This window comes from Phoenix dactylifera, unplaced genomic scaffold (assembly GCF_009389715.1).
Source record: "Phoenix dactylifera cultivar Barhee BC4 unplaced genomic scaffold, palm_55x_up_171113_PBpolish2nd_filt_p 000865F, whole genome shotgun sequence".
Lineage (NCBI taxonomy): Eukaryota > Viridiplantae > Streptophyta > Magnoliopsida > Arecales > Arecaceae > Phoenix > Phoenix dactylifera.
Window position 1 is genome coordinate 104752 of NW_024068228.1, and position 10990 is coordinate 115741.

General features: G+C 43.7%; 1 protein-coding gene across 1 annotated transcript; it reads left to right on the top strand.

Annotated features, from left to right (window-relative positions):
- Window positions 1–3045: 3045 nt before the first annotated feature.
- Window positions 3046–4136, top strand: LOC113460987. Its single transcript, XM_039120720.1, has 2 exons — window positions 3046–3641; window positions 4133–4136. Exons 1-2 carry the CDS (start codon window positions 3046–3048, stop codon window positions 4134–4136), a joined length of 600 nt encoding a protein of 199 aa, XP_038976648.1.
- Window positions 4137–10990: the final 6854 nt, after the last annotated feature.

Below are 10990 nucleotides of genomic sequence, written 5' to 3' on the forward strand. Positions count from 1 at the left end.
GATGAATGAAGTTAGTTTTCTTTTGGATTTCGAAATTATGATTTGTTTGCGTGAAGAGAGGCTACTCCTCTTGCTGGTGCGATGCCAAAGGGGCTGAGGGAAGGTGGGACGCCTCCCCTTCACGCCATTTGAAATTGGGTTGGTTTTGGATGAGATTTCCCTAACAAACTCAAGTTTATCCTTATCCCTTCTTTTGTTCTCACGCCTCCACCTCTTGTGTGCACCCTCCTTGAGTGCCACATCAGCATTTCAGCACCTCCCTCACGCCCAAGACTCCTTTCCCACGTCCTCCTCTAAGTCCTATTGCCATTAGGACTCCACACAACCCAATTCAGCCAAAAAAATTGGTCTAGCCAATTTCAGCCCCCACAAAAATTGGTGCCTAATTTTGGTCCATTGGCTGACCCTCCTTGAACCCAATCTCACCAACCAGCAACCCATCTTCTTCCTCCTTCCTTCCACCACAAAGAACCCTAGCCTCCATTGCCATTGCTTTGAAAAAAAAAAAAGAGAAGAAAGATTCAGCCATCCTCAAGAAGAAAAAAATCTGCAGCCCACCCCGATTGCGTCACGACCACGGGCCGCGGCTGCTGCAGGCGCCACGGGAGCCGCCGACCGACCTCAATCCGGCCCTCCGAGCCCCGGCATGGGGTCGCCCCCCCTCTATGGTCACGAAAGAAGAGAGGGGAAATAGAGAAGAAAAGAAAACGGGAAGAAAAGAAAGAAGGAAAGAAGGAAAGAAAGAAGAAAAGAGGGAGAGGGGACTCATCAGCTCGGCGTCGTGTGCGGTGGCCGCCGGCTTCGGCTGTGAGCACCGTCGACACGAGCGTCGACCGCAGGCGCGGTCGAGAGCGCCGTAGGCTCGGCCGGGGACGCCGCGGGGCCTGGCCGCGGACGCCGCCGGTCGTGGCCCGGCCCCCTCTGCTCGCCGTCCTGCCTTCGTCGGAGAAGAGAGGAGGAGAAAGGGTGAAGAGAGGAGGGAGTGAAGAGTCGGGAAGGTTCTGGAAAAGAGAAGAAAAAGAAAAGAAAAGAGGGAGAAAGAAAAAAAAAAAGAAAAAAAAAAGGGGAAAAGGAAAAGAAAAGAAGAAAAAAAAAAGAGAGAGAGAAGAGCCCCTTAACGGGTCCGGCCTAACGGGACGGATCGGGGTTCGGGTCCGAAACCCGTTAAGCTCAATAATAAGAAATTGGTTTAGCCAATTGAACCTGAACCCGGGCCCAATCAGATTGGGCTAAGTCTGGACGAGCCCAAACTGCAAATTGGGTCAAATCTGAACCGAATTAAGCCCAAATTAAATTGGGTCCGAATCCAATTAAGCTGAGTTGGTCTCAGCAGACCTAATTGATTGTAAATTAGGCCCAATTCAAGCCCAATTCAACTGACAGAAGGTCGAATTGACCTTGGGCTAATCCTGACTCAGGCCCAAATGAGCCACATTGACCAAATCAGAGGATCCAATTGGCTAGAAAAGGTTGGACCCAATTATAAACAAGGCCCAATCCTTTAATTAAAAACCCAATCAACCCATGTGGACCCAATTTGGTTTTAAATCGAACCCTAAAGGCTTCAAATTGGACTTGGGCTAAATCCTTGGATAGGACCCAAGCAAGTAAGTTCATAGTATGATGAACTAAGAGATTTTATAATAAATAAATGGGGAATAATGTAAATCCTATGATGTTGTTTTAGGTGATTAAGGATTTGTCACCTGGACTTGAGCAATTTGGAAAGCGAATTGATGTAAGTAATCTGTCTTAATCTTATCGTAGATCTTGTATTACGTTTTATAAGATGAACCAGTGTTTTTCATACAATTTGAATTGTATACATGATTTGTGAAGAGAGTAAGTAACCTGTTCTAATCCTGTTATGGATCATGTCATGTTATTAATGTTTCCTCAGCATTTTTTTTAAGTATATATATTTCATGCATGATATGTTACAATGCATAAGTAACTTGCATGATCCCAGAAGTTATGGCTATGTATGCAACATGATGATGCTGATATTTTAATCATGCATGTAAGTTTATAAAGTCTTAGCTAGCCCAGAAGCACTATAATGGGCTCAAAGATGCTACTGAGAATGACTGAGCCGCCAGTGGCTGAATAGTAACTGAGCTTGCCCCGCCAGTGGCTGAATAGTAACTGAGCTGCCCCGCCAGTGGCTGAATAGTAACTGAGCCTGCCCCGCCAGTGGCTGAATAGTAATTGGGCCTGCCCCGCCAGTGGCTGAATAGTAACTGAGCCTGCCCCGCCAGTGGCTGAATAGTAACTGAGCCTGCCCCGCCAGTGGCTGAATAGTAACTGAGCTGGCCCCGCCAGTGGTCGAGTCTGACTTCGCAGTAGCATCCGAGAGAAAAAGGACCACGGCATGCCGGGGGCACGGTTTCATATGCATAATTTTATGAAAATTTTTGTGATTTGCACTACTGCTTTGTTTAAATTGCATACATGTTATGCCATGATGATTATTAGATACACATGCATGTCAGCTTCTCAAACCCTGATTTACATGTTTAGCCTACTGATTGATCCGGTAGGATTATGCAGGATTACTTACTGAGCCGTGTAGCTCACATCTGTTTATGCTTCGTTTTCTTTCAGATCCTCACCAGTGATCGCCATCAGATATGTTTTTATTTTGTTACAGAGCTTCGTTATTTTTGGATAAGCTTATATACTTTTGTACATTTGAATAGCATAGAAGTTCTGTATTTTTGGTTTTAAACTTCAAGGTTGTACTGCAAAACTTTTAACATATATATAAGTTTGAATCTTTTTGGCTACCTGTTACCCCTGTATGAGGCTGCGTGCTACTGTGGGCGATAGTCGGCAATAGCACGGCCGTGTCACGGATCCGGGTCCGGGGCGTGACATCTAGTGGTATCAGAGCCTTAGGTTAAACAATAGAATAACCATAAAATGCCTAAGGAAAGGGGTAGTTAAGAATGTCACCGTCATAGAAAATGTTATAATATGCTAGTTTATCATAATCTCACTTAAAAAAAAAAAAAAATTTGACTGCTAGGCGATCATTAGGAAGACATGGACGACGACCGGAGACCACCCTCCCCAGAGCCCAGCGAGCGGTCAGCTTCCCCGGATACTCCACGGTCTGCAGCAGGTCAAGCAGGCCTTGCCGGGGTATATCAGCTTATGGCACAAGTGCTGCAACAGCAACAGATGATGCAGCTGGCCGCTATGCCACCGGCAGGCACCTGCTATGAGAGGTTTCGCCGACTAAACCCTCCGACCTTTGAGGGTGGGCCTGACCCTATGGCAGCAGAAGCATGGATCCGGAAAATAGAGAAGATGTTCCGAGCTCTTCTTTTCCCTGATGAGGTGAAGGTCCGGCTGGCGGCCTCTATGCTGACAGAAAACGCCGAATACTGGTGGACGGCCATGGAGACGGCTTATGCCGTTGACGGACTTACATGGAGGGACTTCAAGAGGTTGTTTTACAACCAATATTTTCCGGATTCAGTCAACCAGTCTAAGCAGAATGAATTCTTGGCGCTGACCCAGACCGACCGGATGTCTGTTCTGGAGTATGCCAATAAATTCAACGAGCTGGGACGATTTTGCCCCCAGTTCATGGAGGAGGAGAGAAGTAAGGTGAACCGGTTTGAACAGGGATTGAGGTACGGGATTCGATCCCGAATATCCTCCCATCTGTTCTCAAGCTACAAGGATGTACTGGACCGAGCCTTGAAGGTTGAGGCTGACCTGATACGGTCCGGGAGGGAGAGAGAAGACATGAAGAGGACCCGATCGTCCGGAGCTCAGAGTAGTGGATCCGGGGGCAGCAAGGGGTCGGAGCCCAAGAAGAAACAGAACAGAAGCTGCCCCACCTGCGATAGGAACCATAGCGGACCCTGCTTAAGGAAGACCGGAGCTTGTTTCTCTTGCGGGCAGACAGGACACATCGCCCGCGACTGCCCGAGTCGAGAGAAGGACGAGCCCAGACACACTGCACCAGAGGACCAGAGATCGAGGGGTAACCCTCGAGTTTTCGCACTGACTCGACAGGATGCCAGTGCTAGCGATCAGGTGGTGACAGGTACACTTCTGGTCAACTCGGTTCCTGCCCTCATTCTATTTGATTCTGGTTCTACGCATTCTTTCGTGTCAGTTAGCTTTTTCAGGCAATTATTTAGCACATCTGAGAAATTAGTGGAACCATGGCATGTTGCTACACCCCTTCAGAAAACCGCAATTGTTGACACTAAATATAAAGATTGCATAATTCAGATAGGGGAAAAAGAATTAGAGACAAATCTTTTACAGCTTGACATGCAAGACTTTGATATTATCTTGGGCATGGACTGGATGTCACAGTATCACGCCCACATTGATTGTTACCACAAGAGGGTGGTATTTCGGATACCTGGGGAGCAAGAATTTTTTCTTTCAGGGCGACATACCCCTTCAGGGTGCTCCCACATTGCACTTCATTTCCGCTTTGAAAGCTGGAAAGGCTCTGAAAAAGGGGTGTATGGCCTATCTGGCCTGTGTAAAGAATGCTCAGAAAGAGATCAAAACTGGAGGATATTCCAGTAGTCAGAGAATATCCGGATGTTTTTCTGGAGGAATTACCGGGATTACCCTCAGACCGAGAGATCGAATTTGCTATCGACCTCGCACCAGGAGAGGGGCCAGTCTCCAAGGCTCCTGATTAAGCAAAGGCTTCAGGCTGCCCAAGACAGACAGAAAAGATGGGCTGATAGAGGAAGAAGGGCCTTGGAATTTTTGGAGGGAAACTTTGCCTACCTGAAAATGTTCTTTTCAAGGGTGTTGCCCGATTTGGGCGATAGGGCAAAATGAGTCCTCGCTACATCGGTCCACTTGAGGTGTGACTAATTTCGAGGATGAAATTTATTTAAGGGGGGAAGGATGTAATGTCCGGGCCCAATACAGACTAGGCCCAATACTGTAGGGCCCAGTTTGAGGGTATTGGGCCAGGATGCAGGGTTAGCAGGCCCAGAAAGAATAGGCTCCCATCTTTCCCGAGGGCTGAAAAGACAGGATCACAGATGGCCAACGGAGAGACCCCCACAGGCATGCACAACCAGAGCCCGCCACCTCCCTCCTCCTCGGCAGCTGGGCATCGAGCTGGCCTGAAGAGGGGGGGGGGGTAGCTGGTGGCTCCCGAAGCCCTGAGCAAGGAGAGGATGCCACCTCTCCTTGGGGTCAAATCACAAGCTTAGTTTTTATAGACCTAAGCCCTGCTAACCCTAATTTTGGATATACCCTCTTAAGCTTCTAACCCTCTGATATTCGGTACCAGAGAGCTAGATCCTGGAGCTGGAGGTGGAAGGTGCCCCGCAGCCCCAAGGGAGGAAGGAGGGAACTTGCCGAGAAAGGGTCACTGCCCAACTCCACTCAGCCAAGTCAAGGTAAGCACACAGCCAGTAGACTAAAGCAAGAGAAGAGGGGAGGAACCCCCTCGGTGGGGGTGTTCTCCTCTCTGTTCCATCCATGGAACAGAGGGGAGCACACCAGCACAAGGAGAAAGATCGGGCAAGGAGAAGACAACAACAAAACCCTAGGCCGGACCCACGGGCCGCGGGCCGGACCAAGGAAACCCAAGCCCAGGCCTGGCTGCCACCCGGGCCGAGCCCAACCGGACTCGGCCTACGGGGTGACAGTCCCCGGCCGCTGCCGCCCTAGGGCAGAGGGGCAGCCAAGGGCCGCCGGGTCTGCCGTGCCGGCGACCAACGCGGCCTCAAGGCCGCCAGCCCCAGCCGAGCCCCACCTCTCCGCCGGCCGAGAGGTGGTGGCGAGACTCCCACAAGAAAAAGGAGAGAGGGAAGAGGGGACTCCCGTGTGCGGCCGCGAGCGTCGTCAGCGCCGTTGGTCCCGGCCGCGGGCTGTTCCTCCCTCGAGGTCTCTCTTCTCCACGGGAAGGAGAGAGGGTCGGCGACCACGGGCCGCGGCTGCTGCAGGCGCCACGGGAGCCGCCGACCGACCTCAATCCGGCCCTCCGAGCCCCGGCATGGGGTCGCCCCCCCTCTATGGTCACGAAAGAAGAGAGGGGAAACAGAGAAGAAAAGAAAACGGGAAGAAAAGAAAGAAGGAAAGAAGGAAAGAAAGAAGAAAAGAGGGAGAGGGGACTCATCAGCTCGGCGTCGTGTGCGGTGGCCGCCGGCTTCGGCTGCGAGCACCGTCGACACGAGCGTCGACTGCAGGCGCGGCCGAGAGCGCCGTAGGCTCGGCCGGGGACGCCGCGGGGCCTGGCCGCGGACGCCGCCGGTCGTGGCCCGGCCCCCTCTGCTCGCCGTCCTCCCCTCCGCTCGCCGTCCTGCCTTCGTCGGAGAAGAGAGGAGGAGAAAGGGTGAAGAGAGGAGGGAGTGAAGAGTCGGGAAGGTTCTGGAAAAGAGAAGAAAAAGAAAAGAAAAGAGGGAGAAAGAAAAAGAAAAAGAAAAAAAAAGGGGGGAAAAGGAAAAGAAAAGAAGAAAAAAAAAGAAAGAGAGAAGAGCCCCTTAACGGGTCCGGCCTAACGGGACGGATCGGGGTTCGGGTCCGAAACCCGTTAAGCTCAATAATAAGAAATTGGTTTAGCCAATTGAACCTGAACCCGAGCCCAATCAGATTGGGCTAAGTCTGGACGAGCCCAAACTGCAAATTGGGTCAAATCTGAACCGAATTAAGCCTAAATTAAATTGGGTCCGAATCCAATTAAGCTGAGTTGGTCTCAGCAGACCTAATTGATTGTAAATTAGGCCCAATTCAAGCCCAATTCAACTGACAGAAGGTCGAATTGACCTTGGGCTAATCCTGACTCAGGCCCAAATGAGCCACATTGACCAAATCAGAGGATCCAATTGGCTAGAAAAGGTTGGACCCAATTATAAACAAGGCCCAATCCTTTAATTAAAAACCCAATCAACCCATGTGGACCCAATTTGGTTTTAAATCGAACCCTAAAGGCTTCAAATTGGACTTGGGCTAAATCCTTGGATAGGACCCAAGCAAGTAAGTTCATAGTATGATGAACTAAGAGATTTTATAATAAATAAATGGGGAATAATGTAAACCCTATGATGTTGTTTTAGGTGATTAAGGATTTGTTACCTGAACTTGAGCAATTTGGAAAGCGAATTGATGTAAGTAATCTGTCTTAATCTTATCGTAGATCTTGTATTACGTTTTATAAGATGAACCAGTGTTTTTCATACAATTTGAATTGTATACATGATTTGTGAAGAGAGTAAGTAACCTGTTCTAATCCTGTTATGGATCATGTCATGTTATTAATGTTTCCTTAGCATTTTTTTTAAGTATATATGTTTCATGCATGATATGTTACAATGCATAAGTAACTTGCATGATCCCAGAAGTTATGGCTATGTATGCAACATGATGATGCTGATATTTTAATCATGCATGTAAGTTTATAAAGTCTTAGCTAGCCCAGAAGCACTATAATGGGCTCAAAGATGCTACTGAGAATGACTGAGCCACCAGTGGCTGAATAGTAACTGAGCTTGCCCCGCCAGTGGCTGAATAGTAACTGAGCTGCCCTGCCAGTGGCTAAATAGTAACTGAGCCTGCCCCGCCAGTGGCTGAATAGTAATTGGGCCTGCCCCGCCAGTGGCTGAATAGTAACTGAGCTTGCCCCGCCAGTGGCTGAATAGTAACTGAGCCTGCCCCGCCAGTGGCTGAATAGTAACTGAGCTGGCCCCGCCAGTGGTCGAGTCTGACTTCGCAGTAGCATCCGAGAGAAAAAGGACCACGGCATGCCGGGGGCACGGTTTCATATGCATAATTTTATGAAAATTTTTGTGATTTGCACTACTGCTTTGTTTAAATTGCATACATGTTATGCCATGATGATTATTAGATAAACATGCATGTCAGCTTCTCAAACCCTGATTTACATGTTTAGCCTACTGGTTGATCCGGTAGGATTATGCAGGATTACTTACTGAGCCGTGTAGCTCACATCTGTTTATGCTTCGTTTTCTTTCAGATCCTCCCCAGTGATCGCCATCAGATATGTTTTTATTTTGTTACAGAGCTTCGTTATTTTTGGAGAAGCTTATATACTTTTGTACATTTGAATAGCATAGAAGTTCTGTATTTTTGGTTTCAAACTTCAAGGTTGTACTGCAAAACTTTTAACATATATATAAGTTTGAATCCTTTTGGCTACCTGTTACCCCTGTATGAGGCTGCGTGCTACTATGGGCGATAGTCGGCAATAGCACGGCCGTGTCACGGATCCGGGTCCGGGGCGTGACAGCTTTCTTCCAACTCTTCTTGAGAGCTTTTGAGGCCTTCTTGTGTTTTTCCTTGCAAAATCAATTTTCTTCTTGCAACACAAATATTAGTATTTATACTTCAAGGTTTTGTGATCATCAAAATCAATCTTTAAATTAATCTTTGGGTCATCAGATATCCAAGTTAATAAATCAAGAGGTTTTATATCAAAGCTTCAAACATACAACTTGAAAAAATAACGTATTAGTCATTCTTATTCTTAATTTTTTTAGAAAAAATTATATGGCCTGTATAGGCTTCCAACTGGACTGCTTTTAAAAACTACAACTAATACCTGCAATATGTTCTTTTTTTTGATTTTGATCGTTAGTATCTAGTTTGATGTTTTTTCCCAGATTAGGTACTTATGCCATTTATTAGTTTCTCTTTGTGTATTTGTTCAATTCTAACTTTCAAATTCAGAAATTTTCTTTGATATCTATTGGGCCTTTTCTTACCATTCTATTTAGTTGCTAATGTACTTTGGTAACTCCTGATGTATGCTTTAATATGTTTATTTCAGCCTTCCAACGATACTGCCCTCTTGTTTATAAAAATTCATTCAATTGTGCTGGAATATGTATATCAAGTTCTTTGGGACAGTGGTTTAGGATGATTTAAATTTTGGATTGCAGTTTTCTTATGTTCCTTTCAGTGCATGATTATTTAAATAGCTTGGTTTTTTATTATAACGATATTGCAGTAAAAGCAAGAAGCGTGCAACATCTCTTAGGACTTGCAATATCTGTGGAACTGAGAGATGCCTCTTAATAATGTAAAGGCTTATGACAGGCAACCCTTTAGCAACAAATATTCAGAGAGTAGTTTAGTCCGTTCAGCATCAAATTGTGTAGATAATTATGTAGCCAATTCTTTTACCATTTTTTACTTTTTCCTCTTGTTATGTACTTACTTTAGAAGAACATTACTTGACAAAATCCTGACTAAATGCCTAATGCAATCTTAGAGATGATCAATGGTACAAAATATGTTCTTCAAGTTTTGATCTGGGGAGTTCTCACGATACAAAGAAGTTTTGCGGCCAATTTATTGGCAATAAGCTGGCAGCTTGGCAGTCATTATTATTTATTCAATTGTGAATGGTATTCTAAGGCCCTGTTTGGGGGAGCTGTTGGCAGTAGAGCGGTTGGAAGTAGAGCTGTTGGAAGTAGAGCTGTTATAAAAAGCTGTTTGCTGTTTGGTAACTACATTCGTAAAGTGCTGTGGTACTTTATTTTGTGTTTGGTAAACAAACTCAGAAAGTACTTTTGTATGACAAAATTACCATAAAGGACATTGCATAGTATTATACAACAGAACATAATAAAACATAACATAAATTAATACATAAATATACGATATAGTATAATATTATTGTAATATATAATAATATTATATTAATATAGCATAATAGTAATATAATTATTAGAGTAAATTAATATTTGGTAATATAACATAATATTAAATTATTTAACATAACATATTAATGTATTATGATATAATGTAATATATATTATATTTATAGTATAATACAATAATAAAAGTATAAAATATTATAATTATTAGTATAAATTAATTTTTCATAATATAACATAATATTAAATTATTTAAAATAACATATCAATGTATTATAATGTAATGTAATATAATACAATATTTATAGTATAATACAATAATAAAGGTATAAAATATTATAATTATTATTATAATTTAATTTTCCATAATATAACATAATATTAAATTATTTAAAATAACATATTAATGTATTATAATGTAATGTAATATAATATAATATTTATAGTATAATACAATAATAAAGGTATAAAATATTATAATTATTAGTATAAATTAATTTTCTATAATATAACATAATATTAAATTATTTAACATAACATATTAATGTTTTATGATATAATATAAATTAATTTTTTCGCGGTCCAGGGGCTCTTCTTCGTGGTCCACGCTCGAGGAGGACCTCAGCATGGGCCGCGATGTTGATGATAAAAAAAAATAAATTAATTTTGGAAGGTATGGAAAAGGATTAAAAAAATTTTCTTCTAAAATGTGGTTCAAGAGATGCATACAAAAATTGAAAAGAAAAATACCTTTTCTTACAGAAGGGAGTTTGACAGCTAGGGTTCTTGGCTCCAGCAGATTTTTAGGTTTATAAAGGGACAAACTATGTAATTATGTTATTTTAATATGGGCATTTTTGTCAAAAATACAGCTTTCCGAAAAAGCTGAAACAGCTTCCTCCCAAAAGCTCTAAATTGCAGCTTCCTCCCAAAAGCTGTTTTCAGCTTCCCGCAAAAGCTGAAACAGCTTTTTGAAAAATTTACCAAACACAGTTTTTCATCTAAAAGTACTTTTGGAGGGCCAGAAAGTGCTTTCTGGCCCTCCAAAAGCTCCCCCAAACAGGGCCTAAGGCCCTGTTTGGGGGAGCTGTTGGCAGTAGAGCTGTTGGAAGTAGAGCTGTCTGAAGTAGAGCTGTTATAAAAAGCTGTTTGCTGTTTGGTAACTACATTCGTAAAGTGCTGTGGTACTTTGTTTTGTGTTTGGTAAACAAACTAAGAAAGTACTTTTGTATGACAAAATTACCATAAAGGACATTTCATAGTATTATACAACAGAACATAATAAAATATAACATATATTAGTACATAAATATACGATATAGTATAATATTATTGTAATTATAATATAGCATAATAGTAATATAATTATTAGA

Coding starts and splice junctions, on each gene's coding strand:
- LOC113460987 (XM_039120720.1), top strand. CDS start 3,046: ATGGACGACGACCGGAGACCACCCTCCCCAGAGCCCAGCGAGCGGTCA.